At 52.6% G+C, this 21,041-nt stretch overlaps 7 protein-coding genes across 7 annotated transcripts; 2 read left to right on the top strand and 5 right to left on the bottom strand.

Annotated features, from left to right (window-relative positions):
* Window positions 1–3,171: 3,171 nt before the first annotated feature.
* On the top strand, window positions 3,172–6,442 carry UMAG_05984 (putative glutamate dehydrogenase, NAD(+)-specific; the record flags this gene model as incomplete). The annotated part of the gene is made up of 2 exons (XM_011394065.1): window positions 3,172–3,443; window positions 3,541–6,442. 2 exons carry the CDS (start codon window positions 3,172–3,174, stop codon window positions 6,440–6,442), a joined length of 3,174 nt encoding a protein of 1,057 aa, XP_011392367.1.
* Window positions 6,443–6,744: 302 nt separating this feature from the next.
* Window positions 6,745–7,776, bottom strand: UMAG_05983 (uncharacterized protein; the record flags this gene model as incomplete). Its single annotated transcript, XM_011394064.1, has 1 exon — window positions 6,745–7,776. One exon carries the CDS (start codon window positions 7,774–7,776, stop codon window positions 6,745–6,747), a length of 1,032 nt encoding a protein of 343 aa, XP_011392366.1.
* Window positions 7,777–8,014: 238 nt separating this feature from the next.
* UMAG_05982 (uncharacterized protein) lies at window positions 8,015–9,468 on the bottom strand (the record flags this gene model as incomplete). The annotated part of the gene is made up of 2 exons (XM_011394063.1): window positions 8,015–9,281; window positions 9,374–9,468. The coding sequence occupies 2 exons, from the start codon at window positions 9,466–9,468 to the stop codon at window positions 8,015–8,017; spliced, it is 1,362 nt and encodes a 453-aa protein (XP_011392365.1).
* Window positions 9,469–11,137: 1,669 nt separating this feature from the next.
* UMAG_05981 (uncharacterized protein) lies at window positions 11,138–12,715 on the bottom strand (the record flags this gene model as incomplete). The annotated part of the gene is made up of 1 exon (XM_011394062.1): window positions 11,138–12,715. One exon carries the CDS (start codon window positions 12,713–12,715, stop codon window positions 11,138–11,140), a length of 1,578 nt encoding a protein of 525 aa, XP_011392364.1.
* Window positions 12,716–14,413: 1,698 nt separating this feature from the next.
* UMAG_11588 (uncharacterized protein) lies at window positions 14,414–15,173 on the bottom strand (the record flags this gene model as incomplete). Its single annotated transcript, XM_011394194.1, has 2 exons — window positions 14,414–14,964; window positions 15,074–15,173. 2 exons carry the CDS (start codon window positions 15,171–15,173, stop codon window positions 14,414–14,416), a joined length of 651 nt encoding a protein of 216 aa, XP_011392496.1.
* Window positions 15,174–16,054: 881 nt separating this feature from the next.
* Window positions 16,055–18,079, top strand: UMAG_05979 (uncharacterized protein; the record flags this gene model as incomplete). Its single annotated transcript, XM_011394061.1, has 1 exon — window positions 16,055–18,079. One exon carries the CDS (start codon window positions 16,055–16,057, stop codon window positions 18,077–18,079), a length of 2,025 nt encoding a protein of 674 aa, XP_011392363.1.
* Window positions 18,080–18,919: 840 nt separating this feature from the next.
* Window positions 18,920–20,092, bottom strand: UMAG_05978 (uncharacterized protein; the record flags this gene model as incomplete). Its single annotated transcript, XM_011394060.1, has 1 exon — window positions 18,920–20,092. The coding sequence occupies one exon, from the start codon at window positions 20,090–20,092 to the stop codon at window positions 18,920–18,922; it is 1,173 nt and encodes a 390-aa protein (XP_011392362.1).
* Window positions 20,093–21,041: the final 949 nt, after the last annotated feature.

Raw genomic sequence — 21,041 nt, 5'->3', positions numbered from 1 at the left:
TTCTCAGACTTCTCCGAGGTTGCTGTAGTCTGTGTCCACATGAACAGACTCGACTCAGCAAACGCATGCGCTTGGTTAAGGCAAAGGAAGCGTTCATGTTATCACACAGTTTAGTGCACATACGGCTTTGGCAACAGATCTGACTTAGGTAGACTTACCAGGAACATGAATAGTACGAGATCGGTCGCGAGCGTGAGCTGGAAGCAAGACCAACAGAAGAAAGTCGGCACTTCTCCGTGCTGACGTGCTGATGTCCAGGAGGAGTGGCTTCTTCGCCGAAAGCCGATGGACAACTCTCGAACAGGCGAATGCGAGTACGTCTGAGAGATGATCGGGAAGCTCCACTTCCCGATTTGTGACTGTGCGGCGACATCGAACACCGTAGATTTACCCCAGACGGATCGTGCATGGGAACGCAGCGACTCACATCCGTCCGGCAAATTTTGTCCGACTCGACTCGAAAGTTCTTCTCGAGCTAGAAAAAAAATCACCGACACATCACATTGCAGGCTGAGCCCTCCAGCCTCGTGCAGTGCTAGCTCCTCCTCATACCGTATTTGGGGCTCACAAGGAAACTGCTACCTGAGTAAAAGGACCGTCTCAACAGAATCGAATCAAATGTTATCGCCTCTAATCGGAATAGGTCATGGGTCTGAAGAGCAAATGGACACAGCGAAGAGCTAACACGAAGACGCTTGTGCGTGTACCACGGTGCTGTGCATCGTGAACATGCGTCCAACGTGGACGTGGGACATGTTATTCCCCGATAAGGCAGTGTTCACCACAAGCAGCTCGATCCAGTTATTCTGCAATCACGATTCGGGCCAAGCTTGGCATAAGAGGGCGAAAAACCATTAAAGCACGTTCTGCAATAAGTCAGGATGATCGTACAAGGCGTCAAAATCGCCAACGTCGTGCCAGGTTGCTCTAGGATGACTCGTACAACTTCTGCAGCCTCTGCCGCTTCTGTGGCTGCTGTCCAGAGATTCGTGATTGTGGATGAGCAACTTGGCTGTTAATTTGACGTGCGAGAGCTTTAGCCCCTGATTCGTCGATACTTTCGAAACTGAATTAGTTAACTATTTCGTGTTTTTGTTGTTGTTGTTGTTGTTGTTTTACCCTGTTGTTTGTTTTTGTCTGAGTTCGTGCGTAGATGCGCGATTTGGCCGGATAGCCCTAGGCAAAGAGCAAACTGGGCATCTGGTTAGAAAGCGCGGTCACAAGACTTCACAATAATAAATAGCTCTACACTCGACTTGGTTCTCACCAAAACCATTTCAGCTTATTCGTGATTGGTTCATTTGCCTTGGCATGTCACGCAAAGAACATGGTTGACGACGCCTCGAAGTCTAAGAGGAGTGATATGAGAGGGCTGACGATGGTACGATTCGTGATCTGCTACGACGAAACTGCCTCGCAAAACACAGTCACGAGTGCGCTTCTGGCGGCAAATCTCGCTCCATACCGATCAGCCAGCCAATCAGGAAGAACATTGGTATTGCGATAGCTCAATGGTAGTTTCAGAACACATGACACCACGTCGACTCGGCGCAGCTTTCCTTTCGTCATTATCTTTGATAGTGTGTGACTTGGTGAATAGCTTGAACTTCGATTCAAACTCACACCTCCATGCCCACTTGCTGCTGCTCCGCTTGTGCTTTCCAAACAGTTCGGCGACAGGATCATAAGCGCCTCCGGATCTGACAAAACAGCTTCTGGGCTCAGGGTAATGAGTCACCCTTGCTTGAGGAGCATCGCCCATGATCCTCGTTCCCTCCCCTGCCCGACGCTATCATCGGGCTCGCGGATCGGGTGAACAGCTGATGTCGAGCATGGCCACACAATGTATCGCATTTAACGGTCTTAGTCATTCTGGCACTCACATAACTGTGACAGGGTCCAGTCTACCAACCGGAGAAAGGGAGCGCGAATCAGCTTCTCTAAAGTCTTGAGGGGCGATAAAAAATAAAGCATGATTAAAAAACAAAGCCGTGCTTATTTTGCAGAGCGAATCGTGAATTGGCTGATGTAGGGTCTCGTGTCCACTCGGCGGAAAAATGTAAAAGATTTTTATTTAAAATAATAATCACATGTTTGGAAAGGATCGAGGTGGTGCTTATGAAACAGCAAGCACAGCATAACGCTCAAGCGCCGAATCGGCATCAGTATAGCGCATCCTTTCAGACGTAACGGTGTAAGACGACTCAACTGGCCAGCTTTCTTTGCACGAGGCTCGTCCTTCTTATCCTGCTTGAGCGTGGCGAATGCGATGCGATACCCAATACGTCCACCAAGAACATGTCAGTAAGCTGTCCTGGGAAGGGGAAGTTGCGTAGAACACTCGAGACTGTAGGTAGCAGACGCGCAAAAACTGGGGCAGGGGCCAGCAATTCTGGGCGCAAACGATGGCTGATTACTTCAAATTTCAATTTAATAAAGTAAAAACCGAAAAAGCCAACGGTTACGTGGGTGGAGGGCAGACATCCAACACCAAAATTTACTGCAAGGTGAACTAATTCACTGAGTGTTGAACTCATTCCGAAGAGCACGGGGCGGCGAGTGGCACACGGTGTCAGATGATGCTGCTGCTTGTTGCCTGTTGCCTGTTGCCTTGTGCCGCTGACTCTCTTTGGCACATAGCGGGTAGCCCTTAACTCTTTGTCAAGTCACACCCCTTTGCACGTCTTACGAAAGGGCACTCGCGACTTACAGCAAAGAGATAGCAGTGCAGCTTGAGTTGGTTTGGCGTGACGGCAGCCACGAACAGCAACACAGTTCGGCCTCTCACCGAAGCTTGAGCGGCACATCCGTCCCCACCTGGATGAGCGCCAGAAACGGTAGATCGGCCAATGCTCCGGGCTGTGCGAGTGTTGGTCCCACAATCGCAGTCAACCCTCACCAACTGAGCACATTCCAGCAGAGGCACACTTGGCCAAATCAGGGGCTTATATATACCGTCGGCTCTTCCGACCGCCGACACACTCTCTCGTCTCCAACACACTCTCATCCGTCATTCCATCTTGCGTTGATACGCTCAGACCGATTCATTCCTTCCCACCTCTTTCCCATCGGTGCTGAGAGACTCGGCCCGATTCCACTGCCTGATTTGGTCTGCACCGTTTCGAGATCTGCCTCGTTGCGAGCAAACTTGCTCAGCTCCATTCTGACACAATGGCTCCCTCCATAGACCAAACCTCTCGTTCCCAGACTTCGTCCTTGGACGATGTCTCCAAGATCAAGTCGGCCCTCTTGAGCGTCAACAGCTCTACCTCCAGGAGTGGTTCACACACCCCCATCGATCACATTATCGCTAATAATGCTGGATACACCGACACCGTTTTTGAGGGCAAAGCTGACCAGGCTGCCCAGGTCAAGAAGCTCCTCTCCAACAAGGGATTCATTCCCCCTCATCTCGTCAACGCCGAAGTTGACTGGTTCTACCAGTAAGTATTGTTTCTCGCAAATCTGCTCGCGCAGTTGTTCAGATTGGCTCACCATTTTCCGTACTCGATTTTCACTTTGGCTTGCCAATGCTTGTAGGAATCTTGGTATCGATGATACCTACTTTGCTCTTGAGAACGTAGAGACGGTTGCAGACCACATCCTCGCTCTTTTTGGCGCCAAGATCATGGCCTACACCAAGCACTCCAACAGCCTCGAGATTGACCTCGAGAAAGAGTCCGAAAATGGCGCCGTCTTCATCCACTCGTCCCAGGCCGGCAAGTCGCAAGCCGATGGTCCTCAGTGGGAACGTCGCATTGATGCAAACTACCTGGACAAGTCGTCTGTCGACAAGGCTTACCGTCTGGAGACCTACCGCTCCGCTGGCTCTGTCTCGGCCCAATCTCAACAGCAGCTTCGATGCTACTTCTTGGCAAAGTGCAACTTTGTCGAGCCTCGTCCTGCGCCCGACTCGCCCAGCTACGCCGATATTCGCGCCGTCTCGGACAAGACCTTCCTCACCAAGGCGAGCGACAACACGCTCGACATCTACCAGAGCATCATGGACGAGGTTCTCCGCCGACAAGGCCCCGTCATCGAAATGTTTGAGGTCGAGGGCAGCCGAGAGCGCAGAATCGTCATTGGCTACCGCATGGGCACCACCAACAGCTTCTTCAGCGCCCTCTCGGATCTCTATCACTTTTACGGCCTCTTTTCCTCGCGCAAGTACGTCGAGCAGTTCTCCAACAACGTGACCATCATCTCGATCTACCTCAACCCGCTACCGGCCTCCAACAGCCCTCCCATCGAGCACTCAATCCATCAGGTGATGAAGGAGGCTTCGCTCATCTATGTCCTGCCGGACAACCCCTTCTTCCAGCCAGCTCTCGCAGAGAACACACATGCTGTCCAGGAGGCCACTTATGCCTACGTAGGCTGGCTCTTTGCCCAGCACTTCTGTAACCGGCTCGGGCAGGCCTATCAGGCGTTGCGAAACGTGCTTAACGAGAACGACTCGCAGCAAGCCGCCATCCTCAATGAGATCAAGCTCCGCTTCCGTGAAGAGACTTTCACTCGACAGTCGATTCAAGAAGTCATCGAGAACCACCCCACTCTTATCCGCCTCCTCTATGTCCACTTTGCCAACATTCACTACCCTGGCGGTGCTGACGACCAGGAGCTCGTTCCCACGCTCTCGTACCAGCGCCTCGTCAAGGAAGAAGTGCTCGATGACAACCAGATGTACGACCGCATCCGCAAGGCTGCCAACAACTCGCACGAGCGCCAGGTTCTCGAGGCTTTCCTCTTCTTCAACAAGGCCGTCCTCAAGACTAACTTTTACACCCCTACCAAGGTCGCGCTTTCCTTCCGTCTCGACCCCGGCTTCCTCCCCGAGGTTGAGTACCCCGTCAAGCCGTATGGTATCATATTTGTCGTCGGCGCTGAGTTCCGTGGCTTCCACGTCCGTTTTCGTGACGTTGCCCGAGGCGGTATTCGTATCGTCCGCTCGAGGAATCGCGAAAACTACTCGATCAATCAGCGTACTTTGTTTGACGAAAACTACGCACTGGCATCGACACAGCATCTCAAGAACAAAGAGATCCCAGAAGGCGGTGCTAAGGGTACCATCCTACCCACGCTCGACGCCAATCCAAAGCTCGCCTTTGAAAAGTACGTCGACGCCATCCTCGACTTGCTCATCAAGGGTCAAACCCCTGGCGTCAAGGAGGAGATTGTGGACCTCCTCGGCAAAGAGGAGATCCTCTTCCTCGGCCCGGACGAGGGCACTGCCGACCTCATGGACTTTGCTGCCGAGCACGCTCGCGCTCGTGGCGCTCCTTGGTGGAAGTCCTTCACCACGGGCAAAACTGCTGCCACTCTTGGTGGCGTCCCGCACGACGTCTGGGGGATGACTTCACTGTCGGTGCGTCAGTACATCATCGGCATCTACAGAATGCTTGGTCTTAAGGAACAGGAGGTCACCAAGGTTCAGACTGGTGGTCCCGACGGCGACCTTGGCTCGAACGAGATCCTTTTGTCGGTCGACAAGACGGTAGCTATCATCGATGGCAGCGGTGTCATTTACGATCCCGTTGGTCTTAACAGACAGGAGTTGGTGCGCCTTGCCAAAGCGCGCAAGATGATCTCGGAGTTTGACGCTTCCAAGCTCAGCGCAAACGGTTACCGCGTTTTGGTCGAGCAGAACGATATCAAACTCCCCACGGGCGAGGTGATCCCAGACGGCGTGGCCTTCCGAAACTCGGCTCACCTCCGATTCAAGGCTGATCTGTTTGTTCCATGCGGTGGTCGTCCCGAAGCCATCAACATTTCCAACGTCAACCAGCTCTTTGATCAGGATGGAAAGCCTCACTTCAAGTACATCGTCGAGGGCGCCAACCTCTTCATCACCAGGCAAGCCCGACTCGAGCTCGAGAAGCGCGGCGTCATCCTCTACCCAGACGCCTCGGCCAACAAGGGCGGTGTCACCTCGTCATCGCTTGAAGTGCTCTGCGGTCTCTCGCTCGAGGATGCCGAATATGTCGAGTCGATGCTGTTCAAGGATGGCAAACCCACCAATTTCTACCTTTCCTACGTTCGCGACATTCAGACCATCATCGGTCGCAATGCTCGCGCCGAGTTCGAGGCGATCTGGCGCGAGAACATTGAGACGGGCAAGCCGCGCTCGACCATCTCGACCGAATTGAGCACCACACTCAACAAGCTCTCCGAGGAGCTCGAGGCTACCGATCTCTTCTCCAATGAGCAGCTGCGTTCCGCCGTGCTTGGCCAAGTCTTCCCTCCTACGCTCATCAAGAAGGTGGGTCTTGCTAAGCTCATCGAGCGCATTCCCGAGGCGTACGCGCGCTCGGCATTTGCTGCCAAGGTCGCCGCCAGCTTCGTTTACGCCAACGGCCCCAATGCCAGCCACGTCGACTTCTACAAGCACATTTCAACGCTATTGGCCCCGCAGTTGGCTTCTGCACCGGCGGCTCAGCAGTAATCTGGGCGAAGAGACTGTAGTTGGTGATGATCTCAACATTTTTGGCTACGTCTTGTAGAGATAATTTATGGTTTTCGTGTTTGTTTGGACACTTTGTTATAATCGGTGATGCTGTTCGCTCCGAGCAGCTTTCGAGATGTGTACAATACCTCTGATTTGTGACTCTTTTTCTCAAGGTCGGCTTGTGTTGTCTGTCGCTAGAGTTTGAAAGGGGTGTTTCTGCGCTGCGCGCGGGTGAAGGGTAGAAAATTTTGTAGTTTGCAGGATTATCCTAGTGTGTAGGAGGTGCGCAGGCCTTCACATTACCCGTCGTCATCTTCCTCTTCGGCGCCATAGACGGCTTCGAAGTAGCTTGGTGGTAGGTCGAGTTCCATGTCCTCGGCGTACAAAAGATCTTCGTTGGTGAGAAGCGTGGTTGGATCGAGTACGGTGGCTTGTTGCGACGGGCTTGGAGCAGCGACGGATGCGGGGCGGGATGGAGACGTGTGTGCAGCAGCAGCTGGTGGTTGTTGAGATGGAGGGGTGGGATGGGCAGGTGTGGTGGGCGATGTAGATGAAGGTGGCGAGGTGGCATTTGGAGAAGTGCCGAGGCTGGTGGACTGTGCGTCCGATCGACTGCAAGGACTGGTGCGACGATTCCTACTAGCGCGTTGGTCTCGTCGTGCTTTAGCAGAGGAGGAGGATCCTCCAACAAGCGCATTCGCTTGTTCACGTGCGGACGACGACGCCTTTGCCGGAATTCTAGGCAGATCGTCTGCATTTGTAACGAAGAGTCCACGACGGCTGTTCCTAGCCTCCGAGCTGCCGGACGTCGACATGGACAACATATCCACTGATTCGGTCGGCGCGGCTTTTTCATGAGTGTGTACATAGCGATTGGTGTCTTGACGAGGATCGTGATCCATCGAACTTGTAGCAGAACGCGCTTGAACGACGCGAACTGCTCCTCCGGATGAGTACCTGTCTCGTCGTCGTGTGCTACTAGCGATCGACGCTGTATTGCTCGCGCTATGGACGACATTCGTTGCTTCAGCATTGGCAGCCTGCTGCAAGGAGGAAGAGGTGGGGGTTGATCGAATCGAGGCAGTTCTGCTCTGCTCATCAACACGATCCAGGTTGCTCGAATACGGTGCGTGAGCAATGAGGCCAGATGTACCTGCAGAGGTCGCTGGAGGCGGCTTGGCCATACCAGGTAGACCCTTCGGCGCCAATGGCGGAGCAGAGGCAGCAGCAGCTGCCGTGTCTTGCGTGGCGTGACCCACTGAGCTCGCGCCAGAAGCATGGTGTGCGGATCCTGTCGAGCCACTGCGGTGAGACCGCTGAGATGGAGCCATCGAGGCTCGTCTGCTTGTAGCGGCAACACTGCTAGAGCTGGAACTTGCAAGACTACTGAAACTCGGCCGTTGGCGTGAGGGACGCAACGGTATCGACAAGCCCTTTGATGGGCATGACGCGTGCGGTGCAAGGGGGGCCGACTCTTTTTCTGATGATGAGAGGTGCAAATTGAGGGCTGCTTGCCGCGCACTCCTCCAGGCAAGACCAGAAGGATACGGGCCGTAGGCAGCCTTTGGCTCAACGGGTGGAGGACAGGCAAGGTTGACGGCTCTTGTGCAGAACAACGCCATCGAGCACGCGCATGACAGCGACAAAGTAGTCGAGTGATAGGTTGGGCATCTCAAACGTGGGAACGCAGTTTGGCGGCAAGGAGATGACACCATTGATGCGATGGACGCCGCGAGATTCGACCGAATGACGGAGCACAGCATCGGCCACAGGTTGCTGTTGCATTGCGATGGTCTTTTGCTTTTTGCCGGTCAGAAGTCGTACCCTACGGTACAGCCTGACGACTAGCGGCAAGGTTAGGCTCAGGTCGATAGGCTTGTTGGTAGTGCAACGAATGATAAAAGGGATTGCGGAGCGAAGTGGAAAAGACAAACGGCCGCTCATGGGCATCGAAAAGGTCCAAGCTTCGTGCCAGTTGATGACCTCTTGCTTTTTGGCGCCTCTGAAGATGGTGGACAGAAAGCCCGCTTTCTTTTCGAGTTCGAGCTTCTGTGGGCCGTTGGGTGACAAAAGAAAGGAGAGCCGGCTTTGACGCCAGTCTTGGGGCGTCTCAATAGGTTGGCATCCATCGCCCTGCCGTTGCAGAACGATCGCTGCCATTCGAGCGCCTAGAGCGCGCCTATGAAGTAGCAGCGACGCTGCTGAAGATGGTGGCGAAGGCAAGTATACAAAGGGAGCGTAGCTGCGCACGTTTCTTTTGAGCAGACCGGGTCTCTGGACGGTCAGCTTGAGCTGGTACTTGACTGTGGACCAGGCAGGAAGAGCCTGCTCCTTGCCGCTCCCTTTGTTCCTCCCAAATAGCCCCGTGGATGCTGAGGTTGAGCGCAGCTTGGCATCGTTGGGAGCGTGCACGAGCGGCTCGATGACACACGATGGAGGAAGGAGAGGCGGATTTTTCTTTTCTTTATTGCCTAAGAGCGGGAGGTGAATGCTGAATGGGTAGACGTGCTTGCCTTGAAGCAACAGATTTGCATCTCGGTCCGAATCGGTCTTGATTGGCTCGAAGAGGATTTGCTCCAGCTCAAGAAGCGTCACTTGTTTGGTCTTGGTCTCTTCAGAATGGATAGCCATGCGATCGAGGGCGGAGGGAGCGTCAACCGAGGCTGTTTTCGGAATCGTGGTCACCTGTGTAGCGGTAAGCGCGAGCTTAATTGCCGAGATACGATCACCTGCCGGCTCATTGATGCGTATCTCGACCGTACCTGCCAAAGAACCCCAACCTCGCTCTTGACTACCACCCATGAAGGTGGGAACGCGCTGGGGGTAAGAGAAGATGCTGTGGTCGATGTAAAGGCAAATGCCGCAAGGATCAGCCAGGGCGATTTGGAGACATGTTGCTGATCGATGTGATCGATGCAACCCACTTACTTGATTGACGCAGTGCCATTTTTGCTTGGATATGTGTGGACGGTCTTTAGCGGGTTCGGCGTGACGGGCGCAGGAGCCCTGGCGGTTCGTGCCATGCAAGCATACTCAGAGCGCAGCAGCTCGTGCTGGCTGTGCGTCGATGTGTCGCAGTCGAGTTCTGCGAGTGCGGATTTCGGGCAAAGAAGGCTGGTTGTTGCTGTGCAAATGGAAGGATGACTATCGAGGATGCCAGATCGCCAATGCTGCAGAAGGCAGAAGTATGGACCCAAGCAGCGTACGATGTCCGCCGCACGTCTGATTTTGACCGTGGATGATGGAGGATGGGTGTCTAGCTAGGGAACGCGACAGGCGAGCAAGGAAGCTGTGCCATGCCCTGCATCACGCATGGATTCGTGATTCGTGATTGCCGCATTCTTTCTACCGGTTGCTGTCGTCATGCTGTCTGTATGGAAGGGACGAAAACTATCAGCAAATCGTGAGAGACCCTCGAACCCCTGCTTCAGGCACAGACAGCCGAGCTTCTCTTGCGCGGCTACAGTCACGAGTCACGAGTGACTCGCAAGGTTCACAACTTGTGATACACGATTCGTGATGGCTGCGGTCTTGAAATATACTCTTTCGCCCGCTTTCCAAGGCAGGTCGCTTGGCGGCGAACCACTCATGACTGAGCCTGGTATTCAAGATTATCAAATAGTCACCACTGCAGATAACGATGATGATGAATTACATCATAGGAGCATGGAGAGCAGGCTAGCTGATGACTAGCCTGCGAGTTACGTGCACGGGCTAAGGTGAGGTTACCTCAGATGTCACCTGCGAAGTATCTCGTGCGAGAGGACATCCAGGCTTGACAGTATACGTGACGGCAACCAGCCGTCCATCACGAATCTTGGCGCAACCAAGGTCACCAGCCAAAACGATCGGCCATGCCCAGGTCTCTCTTTTTCCAATCATGGCCTCCAATTTCGCACCGGAATCAATCACGAATCACGAAGCCACTGCCGAGGTAGACCTGCCATCGTGAATCACGACTATCGGCAGCAAGCTGCCTTCAAGATTGTCTGGCACACCCACAGCCTTAGTTCAAGCTCGAGATCCGGGACAGCTAAAGGTGTCTTGCCTTTGATAAAGATTTTGGACCGAATCCGAATTTGGTTCGGCATGGCTCACTGACCGTTGCTGGTCGAGCCAATAACAGTCGTGAGTGGTGAGTGCATGCTCAGCTTTGCGAACACGGCAAATGCGCGCCAAGAGGACTCCCGGCTTCTGCTCTGGTATTGATGCCATGCCAAGGCTTGGCACGCTGCGTACAAAAAAGCGTTCGTTCCCTTCCAGTTCAGATATTGACAAAGCATCTGTCAGATGGGCTGGCATTGGGCCGTTCATGAAGCAAGAATGGATCGGCACACAGCTTCACATGGCGAAAAGCCCTCCTGAGTTGATGTTTGATTGTCTCGGTGCGTGAAGACACATCGCCCACGTCCTTCCACTTGGAGCTTGAAACCACTGAGCCACTGCTAGGCGGCGGAGTCTGGCCCTACTCTGGACAAACTCCGACCGTCTCTGCTTAGCCTTTTTCATGATCCTGTCAAACACACTCAGCGAGTCAAGACACGTGTAGGAAGGAAAGCCAGGCTGGGTTTGGTTTCTATGCAGACTTGAGAAATTAATCAATGCCCGCTTGTCCAACAGCGTCCAGTTCGCTAAACAGTTATTTACATGGCTTGGTGCCTTGCGCTCCTACGTTTCAGCCCGCTTGACATCTCAGTCCGTTGAACGCTCTTCCTCGGCCGCAGCCAGCGCCATCTGGGCTGGGCTGCGTGATCGAATCTCTCTGCCTCTCCACATGAGCACGAAGGGCAGGATGCCCAGCACCAATCCGATGACAGCCACGAGCGTCGAGGCATACTGCGCACCCATTTTCTCGTACATGGTCTTTGAGAATAGCGGGAAAAAAGCAGCTAGTGTGTTCCTGAAGCACGACTGTGCGGCAAGTGCCGACGAGGCGTACGTCTCGTAGGCGTCGGCGAGGTACGTGTATGCCGAGAGGTAGATGGCAAAGATGCCAAAGTTGATGATGACCAAGCCGATGCATGGTGCGATCCAGGGCAGGTTCGAACGCCCCGTCCAGGCAAAGATGAAGCCACCAATGGGAAAGGCAAATGCTCCCACCATGCAAGCGTACAAGCGACTCTCAGGATCAGGCTTGTTTCGACCAGCTGCAATAGCTTTGCGTGCGTCTCTCCTGTAGAACCTCTCTTGAAACCATCGGTTGAACCAGAACGACAAGAAGCAGCCGATAAAAGTACAGAGCTGTGGGAGGTTCTTCTGCCCATTATTCCAGCCATATGCTCCAAAAACGATCGGGATGGCGCTGAGAAGCAAGTACGAGCAAGCCCATGCAAAGCCGATCCAAAGAGAATAGAAGATGATGATCGGCTCTGTGACAAGGTAGCTGATGGGTCGCAGCAGAGACTCCTTCAGCGAGACTTGCGCATAAGCGCCTTGACCGGCTAAACGTGCACGATGCTCGATTCCTGTCTCCGCAGTGAGCTTCTTAGCGCGCTTGGAGAGGAGGACCGATGGACGAGGTTCACGCAAAAAGAGCGCAAAGCAGATAAAAGAAAACAGACACACCGATGCCTGGATCCAGAAAATCCACCTCCAGCTGATCTTGATCGCCACCCAGCTTGCATACACCGGACTGAAACTCTGAGCCGCGAACAAGCACAGAGCATACAGACACAGCACATGCCCTCGTTGTTCGGCATCAAACATATCGGCAAAATAGCCGCCTGACATGGAGTTGCCCACAGATCCAAAACAGCCTTGCAAGAATCGAGTGACAACGATCGTTTCCAGATTCCGTGCAAGTGCTTGTCCAAGGAAGAGGACGAGATTGAGGAAAGCTGCAACCATCATGACCGGGTATCTACCGAATCTCTCCGAGACGGGAGCCAACAGCATGGGCGCGAAAGCGATACCGATCAGGTAGACGGTTATACCAGATTGATACGCCACATAATTGACTCCGCCAAAGTCCCGGTTGACTCCTGAGTAAGCCTGCCCATAGCCAGCGCTCATGCAGGCACTAGCGAACGAAAAAGTCATGACTGTGAGTGCACATCGCCATTTCTTGATGCGTGTCCAATTTTGAGGATGTTCTGGATCATTGCTCGCCCAATCGATATAGATGACGCCTTCTTTCCCAGCTGGTTCTGGTTCTGGTTCTGGCGATAGCGATCCGTGATGAGTGGAAGTTGCGTCCGCATCTTCGAGATCCACATCGGCAATCGACGTATGCTCTGACTTGTGAGTCGCTTTGTTGATTTCGGCTGACATGACCAAAGTTGTTTGCTAACAAAAAGGTGGTACGATGAGGAAGCGGGAGGAGAAGGAAAGCCTCGAACCATATCGACACTATTCCCTCCGTCAAGCGACCCCGGATTCGCTTGGTCGAACACGAGCTGTTCGGCGTTTGTCGAGCGAGAACAGTCAACCACGTAGTCCTTGCTGCCCCCTCAGCTTCGTTGCTCTGCGCAGGAAAGGATGCAGCATTTGGATCGACTCGGCATGCTGCGCTATCTTGCCGTCACCAATCACATCGCACAAGGGTTAACAAAGTTTCGGAGCCCCGTACAAAAATTTTGTCCATAGCTTTGAGATTCGCTTGTCGATGAATTGTTGTGGAGTTGATGGTCTGTGATTGGATGTCTGTGTCGTACCAAAATGCAGAGACCGCGCGGTTTTGCACATGACCTCATGAGCAGTTAACCGGAAGTAAGCGACGATACACGCCTAGAAGCGGCAACGAGCGGAGAATTAAATGCCGCTCGGAAAAAAGATCCGACTCGGTCCAGTGCGGCGAGGCGCACGTCAAAAAAGTCTCGATGGGTCGAACATTCGTGACACAGTGATGGCAGTCGTCTTACCTCTCAAATCAGTGTTCTGCACTGCGAGCGATGAGCAGCCGAGAACGAATGTTTGTTCCAGATCGCTAAGATCATTTTGGTCCTCAAGCCGAGCTCGAGCACATACACACTTGCAGCATTGTGGATGGTCACACTGGACGACAGACAGGATTAGTTCGCCCACGATGGATAAATTGGGCCAACGATACCCGCCGCGATGATTGCGCCATCACTTCTCCGGCAAAAAGCTACGAAAGTGTCGAAGCCAACTTGTGCAACGCCCATTCCCAACCATCCTTCCGTGTCATGCCATGGACGAGGCTCTTCTATGCTGACCCGTTGTTGACGAGCACATTGAGTTGAGCAAACTCTGGTAGACAAGTACGAGCAGTAAGATGAATGACAGTGTGCTTCATCCCATGACCCTGTATTGTTCCAGATGCTGCCAGACCTTCACTTTAGGGCACCTGACGAAGTCATTCGTGATTCAATCCATCTCACGAATCCGACGTGCGACTGCGACACCGACTCGCGAGATCCGGTTTGAGCATCAATCACGAACCTTGCATTCTCTAGGCGGAAGACACGGCACGTGAAGATTATATACGTCGGCAAAACAAATGTCTGCTCGTGCTCTTCATGTTCTGGCAGACTGTTCAACAGTCCAGCAAGTCAGTGTGGGTCGAGCTTCTAAAGAATCCAACATAATAAGTACCCCAGTGCGCAAGCTGCAATCGTCACTCGGAAGAGTCCCATTTGATCAGCACAGGTGACCACGACAGAAGGAAACGCTGGTCTCTTCGGCACATAGACTGCCGAATCAACACACACTGCAGTGTTCAAGATGGATACACGGCGGGATGCAGAACTGAGGAACACGCTGGCCCCGAGCACAAAGAGGCTGATTGATACTGATATCCCATATTTGTCGTACTGTATCACTTTGGACCAATGAAGACACCAGGTCCGAACCCCGAAGGTGAGCAAAGTCCAGGTGGAAACCGAGCTTGGCTAGCGTCTGGTGTCAGTGCAACCGTGGCTCTTGGGCTAGAAGGGGCAGCCTGAATACGGGCAACATGTAGGAAGGCGGACAGACGAGCTGGATATGTGAGCTGTAGACTCGAGGGCATCACTCGCAGCAGACAGTGTGCGAGGATCCAGCTTGGGCTTCGGCATCTTCCTTTTGTAGAGAAGCGAGCTTCCTCTGAGCCAGTGTAGATTGATCCAAGCCTGTGACCGAGTGATGATCGGGTGAAGCGAGGTTGATGGCAAATGCGGCCGACTTCCAATCGCAGAAAAATTTGCCGATACCCGCACCAAGGATGATGGAAATGATAATGTAGCCATTGAAGTACATGGCGAGAAGCATGATGAGGTATGCCAGGCCAAAAGTGACGGCATGCAGCACGGCGCGAACGAGTTGTTGAAGCGGCGTGATTCTAAGCAGGATCTCGCGAGGCGAGCTGATCGATTCGAGTGTCGCCGCATCGTTCGCACTGCTGTCCTTTCTCGGATCTTGAAGGAGGCGATATCGTTGCACCAATTGTCTCGAAAGCGACTTGTCAAGTTCGACCGAAAGCCGTCGGAGTGCTTCGAGACAGACCACCATGAGCATTACACCAATGCAGGAGACTGCAAAAGTCCCCTTGGTGGTCACGTGCCACGAAGAGGAGAGGAAGCCTGAGCGGAGCAAGCACAAGCCAAATTCCGACATTCGTGATTGTTGTTCATCAGTATCGGCCAACGTTTGCGTTTGAATGGGGATTCTATGATCTCAGATGCTACTTACAAGCATCGATGGTATACCAGTTCCACAGCATTGAAATCTTGCAGGAAGCCGATCCCATCCCATCGCCCATATCGCCCATGCTCATACTTGAATGGTTCATCTTGCTTGGATGCCCTGGTCAGGATGTTGCAAGCGACGAGGGTGCGGTAGTGATCAGAATGGTGTCAAGAGACAAACGTGTGGGAGCGACCGGGTGAGCTGCTACAGATTGGCTCGCCAGATCGACCAAGTAAGTATCAACGGCGATTTTTTAGTGGGCCTGACGGTCTGCGGTTCCTGGAACCGCACTTTTAGTTCATCAATCGTGAATCACAATCTTCTGCGAACTTGGTTGCCACATGTCAGTCGTGGGTCAGTTAGAAACGCAGACACACGATGCTGCTAAGTTAAGCTGTGCTTTTCTTGCTCATAAGAAGCCGAGCCCCTTGTTCGATTCGTGATTCGGAGCATTTTTCCAATTTACGTTTCTACAAAACGCCCCGAAAAAAAGGAGCCGTTGCTAATCTTCTTGGCGCTCGGAGGGTTTTCTACTTCTTCGTGCGGGGAAGAATCGCCAACCTTTACGTGTTCTTTTTAGAAAGTGCTTCCAGCAGTCGTGAGTGGGCTGTACACTCGCTCACCGAAACTTTGCTCCGTCTTGGTCTTCGAACAATGCGCAAAACCGCTTTGCGTGTGTGGCCAGCAAGCCAATAGCAATCACTGTATCACACTTTTGTGGCTTCGAATCAGGCACACACCAAGTACTGAGCCGAGAGTCAGGCTGTACTACTTATGACAGTCGTGAGTATCTTTGCATTTCATCCTTAAATCGAGACAAGTTCTTAAAGATACCTCGCCACCAATGCTCCGATTTGATGGGCAATCACGAAATAGTTATGAAAAAAAGAATAAGAACGCAGCAGGTTGGTAACCAGATGAGTTTCTGTTCCCCACTTCCCATCTATTCAGACAACCCATTTACCCTCATTCTCGCAAGCCAGAATGTCACCCGAGACAGGCTGGTCAAGCGTATCGACATTTGTTGCGCGTCACACTCAGAACTTTTCGGCAGCAGATGTATTGGAACCGCATTGGGGTTATGCCGACCGAGCTCTTCCGTGTACGAGTGGTGCTGCCACTTGCGCCTACCTCGATATCGTCTACTCGGCACATGATCGAGGCATGACATACGCCGCTGTCTTTTGGCTCCTCATCTTTGCGTTGCTCTTTGTATGCGCCGTTGTCACCTGGTCCCGCCGCTCCCAGAACCCCATCGTCCAACCTCGAAAGGCGTGCGTGGTCAAGAACAAGGAGTCTTGGGTAGTTTCCAGTACCAGGCCGATGTCGACTCTGGAAAGATGGTCAAAGGCAGCCACGGCCACTCGCAGATCATACTTGCTTCCGAATTGCAGAGGGACCTACTTCTTCAACCGCGTCACTCGAGCCCAGGTGGTCGTTCTCGCCATCATCACCATCTACATGATCATCTTTTCCTTCGTTGGCATGGCTTACCGCTCTTGGTCTGTTCCCACCAAGAACAGCCAAAAGAGTACTATTCGTTCCTCGTTGGGTCCTTTCTCTGACCGCGTCGGAGTACTGGCATTCGCCCTAACCCCCTTGTCTATCCTCCTCGCTAGTCGTGAATCACTCCTTTCGGTCCTCACCGGCTTGCCATATCATCACTTTAATTTTCTTCATCGATGGGTCGGGCACATTATCTTTGCTCAATCGGCTATCCACACCATCGGGTGGTGTATCATCGAGATTCGTCTTTACCAGCCACAGCCCGCCAAAGCACTCCAACTCATTCAGGAGACTTACCTAATTTGGGGCATCGTAGCCATGACGGCTCTCCTTGCTCTTTGGATCCTTTCCACACCATGGTGCCGCCGAATCTTTGGTTACGAGTTCTTCCGCAAGGCTCACTACGTCCTCGCCATGGTCTTCATCGGAGCTTGCTGGGGACACTGGGAACAACTCAAGGTTTTCCTTCTGCCCTCTCTGCTCCTTTGGGGAGCCGATCGTGCGCTTCGTCTGCTCAGGACCGCTTGCATTCACTACGGCGTACTTTCAGATGGCTCAGTCGGATTCAGAATCATCCACAGCACTTTCCAAGTCTTCTCTGACACTGAGCATGGCCATGTGGTTAGGCTTGACTTTGAGCACCCCCACTCTGGTCGTCCTTGGAAAGTGGGTCAACACTTCTTCCTCACCTTCACTGACACAAGCATCTGGCAGTCGCATCCTTTCACTCCCCTCAGCTTTCCGGTCGCCGATGGTGGAAGTGTGAGGCATTCGTACCTGATCCGAGCAAAGAGCGGCGACACAAAGAAGCTTGCTCGTACGCTCCTTTCCAAGGATCCAAAGGTAAAATCGACAGGTGTCATTCTTACTGGTCCCTACGGAATCGACATCATGTCCACGAGACAGACTAGTCCAACAAATGTGCTCTGCATCTCGGGTGGCACTGGCATCACGTTTACGCTCCCTGTCCTTACGGCGCTTTCTCAAAACGTATGCAACACTGACGATCAAGTTCAGCTCATCTGGGCCGTTAAACGCACCCGGGACATCTTGTGGGTTCAGGACGAGCTCTTGGCCATGATCAAGCTCGCACCTAGGCTTTCGATCCGCATCTTCATCACTGGGTCTAGAGATCCTGCTTCAAATTCTCCGAGCCTAGAATCGGGGCACGAGGGCAAACGGGACTCAACTTCGTCTGTAGCAGAGCCCAGCTCGTCTTTATCTCACAAGGAAACTGACGACGTTGCGGATGCGGATGCGGTGCAGGTACACCCCTCCCTTGCCAAACTCATCTCGGGCTACACTCGACCCAACCTTCAGACAGCTTTTTCGGACTTCTCGCAAGCAGTGAGCTTCGGTTCGATCAAGGTATATGTTAGCGGTCCCGATTCCATGACAAGTCAGGCAAGGTCTTTCGTTGCATCATCCAACAAGCCGTTAGAGATACTCAAGGGGAATCCGGCGTACGATGTCGAGCTGATTACCGACGAGCGCTTCGATTGATTCTCACTGGAGTGGCCGACGCTATTCGGGTGAGGGCTAGACACGTTTCTTTTGCATCAATTCACGATTCAAGTTTACCAGACACATTCAAGTAAGAAAGCTGTGCCTGAGCCGCTACCAAGTTTGTTTCGGTACCCTAGATGCTCCATGTATCCTTAGCGCCAGATAGTCACAGCAGCATCGCAAGTCGCAGGGGGTTGGATCTTGACATCGTGTTCGCCAATTCTGAGTTTCATTAGTGGAATTTGGAAAAGCCAGTCGTGAGTATGTGAGTGAAAGTATGAGACAGAAGCGAGGAACACGGTATTTCTACGAGGAAGTCACGAGTCATGAGTGCGACGAGTACACGAGTATATAAATACCTTGTCTGGTTGCTAGGGGCGTATGACAGGCATGCTTGTGAGCGGATTCTCGTGTATGGAATGAAACCGCGAAGGTTGGGATCCCAGCTTCCACTCGTGACTAATTGTGCACTAATCACGAATGTCGTTTGAATTTGGTCGGGGATCGCCGTGCTTAGTCCTGGGCCCTTGATCGGTTGGGAGCAATATAACTTGTATCTTCAACTTCGATGTCGGTCCGGGAAGCGTTGAAAGAAAGTCGCGAAGCTCGCAGCCTGCCTCTTCAGACTTCTTCGGACCATGACAGCCTATAGAAAGATAAGGAGGAGTTGGCCAAAGACATTGCGAAACGACTGGCTGAAGAAGTTTCTCAAACATGTTATAGACACACACGCGGTAGATGTCAACTTTATCACAAAGAGAAAGAAATGATGTGGATGCATTGGGAAAGGAGATAAAGTGACAATCACAAATGACTCAATCCCGAGCGGATGGCACTTCAGCGACGAGCACTTGCAAGAGTGCATTGCATCTTTGCTCGTGCTTCATCGTCAAGGTTAGTGACAATGAGAATGACCTTATTGCGATCCAAGAACCGGTTAAAGGTGTTTTTGTCTTTATTGAGCTCTTGCTGATGCTCCTGCTCCTCTTTCTGTAGAAAACGAAGGACGCCAGCTTCACCTTCCTGACTGCGAATCTTGTCAATGGTCTCTTGGCGTCGCTTCTGTTTGCGAGCATATTTCTTGGCTGGAAGTCGGTCTTGCCACACGTTGTAGTTTTCGACTTTCTCAGCCACTTTATCAACGAGAGAGTTGGCGGGCTCTCTGAATTGGGAGGGTCGAAGGGGAGCGTAATCGTGAGGAGAGATCCTCACATAGCCGGGACCATAGTCGAAGGGGTCGTACTCGATTGGCCTCTTGTTAAGATTGAAAAGGCCGCCCTTGGCCTTCGGGTGGCTTTCCGGGAGGACGTTGGGAGATCCCAGTGAGAATTGAAAGCTGCTGTGCATTTCAGCCGTAGACTCGGACTGTCGGTCTTGATCTTGTGGCAGAGGAAAGGATGGATAGACACTCAAGACCGGCACGATTTGAGCATGAAGACCACGTGGATGGAAGAGCCTCTCGTTGGCGTGAGCGACGTATGCTTCACTCTTAGCGCGGCTCTTGACATGGGCTGCTGTCGTAGTGAGCGCCTGCGTCCCAATTGTGGCTACAAGTAGCTCCCAAGAGCTACATGCAATCGTTCCAACGTCGACGGCAAAGTTGAAGATCTTGATCTTGTTGTCGAAGCCAATCGCGACATTGAGTACGTTGAGAAAGGTGATGAAAATCTGCTCAGATATGCCGCTTCTTTCAAGGTCGGGGGCATAGAGGAGCTGGAATCCGCGTAGGCGGTCACCAAGCCTTCGCTGAGGTATGAAGACGGCCTTCTGCAGAGGAGGAGGGAGGACAGCAGGGGGGTCCGGGAAGTAGTTGGGAAGGCTTTGAAAAGCTTGATTTGCGTCGTCGCGCAGCTGTTCCTCATGCTGATTGACGAGTGGGTCATCCTCCTGCAGCGCCAAAACAGGAGAGGAGGATAGAGCGGTTGCTGACGATGTCTGTAATGAGTTCAATCGACGCTTGTCCTCGCGTGTATCGGCCTTGTGCTTGTAGTGTTCCACGAGCGACTGCATGGCGATCAAAATAAGCGATGAGCGTGCCTAGTGCAACGATGATGGTGGAGATGATGGTGGCGAGGACGAGATCAGCAACATGTGAAGAGCAGCGTAGGAGGATGCAAGCTCGGCTCCATGTCATCCAGGGGTGGAACAGCGAGGCTTCCTGATCAGAGGAAAAGGAGGCCAATCACCAAGCACAAATCTAAGCGAGACCAAGGGAAAGGGATTCTGCTAACGCAACAGGGTGCGTGCTCATGCAAAACCGCTTGGGAGACGCTGTATTGGTACAGTGGCGAGGTTAACTAACAGCAGCTGTGTTGGATGCACGGTCGGCGCTCTTCCCAGACGTCGGTAGCGACAAGACAGTCACCAAATCTCGATAACTTAGTCTTGTTTTTAAATCTTTATTAGTCAACCATCAAGAATCGTGAACTCCGCCGGCTAACTGTTGCGGAAGTTGCGAAAGCTCATGTTTCAGAAGTCGAATTCTGCAACATTCCAGAAATGTTAGGGTACGCGAACTTTCGAGAAAGACTTCGGAAAAATCACTTGAGAATAATTAGGGGGAAAAACCCGTGATGGTTCTCGGCAGTTTTGATGAAGGGAAGAAAATGGTGAAAAGATCGCTTGGATTTTCTGGACTCGAGACTACATACAAAGTGAGCATATTTATATCTTTATGAACTGCTCGTCCTGCGACTCGGGACATCCATCTCCTCTTTCCTTCCCGTCTTCGCTCTGTGCGGGACGTGGCTTGTGTGCCTTTCGGTGGTAGGCTCTTGCAGAGTGGGCGAGGGCTATCTCATCTCTGCTCACGTTTAGTTGAGTAACCCCGGTTAATCGCGGTTGAGTAACCCCGATTAATTTCGGTTGAGTAACCCTGGGTAATCGCACGCAATTTCCGTTTGATCGCGCAGGGACTATGCCGAAATGGTCTTGGTCGACCATGTATCTTCACTCCCCC

Source organism: Mycosarcoma maydis, chromosome 21 (genome assembly GCF_000328475.2).
Source record: "Mycosarcoma maydis chromosome 21, whole genome shotgun sequence".
Classification (NCBI taxonomy): domain Eukaryota; kingdom Fungi; phylum Basidiomycota; class Ustilaginomycetes; order Ustilaginales; genus Mycosarcoma; species Mycosarcoma maydis.
This window is presented reverse-complemented; position numbering and strand designations above follow the sequence as displayed.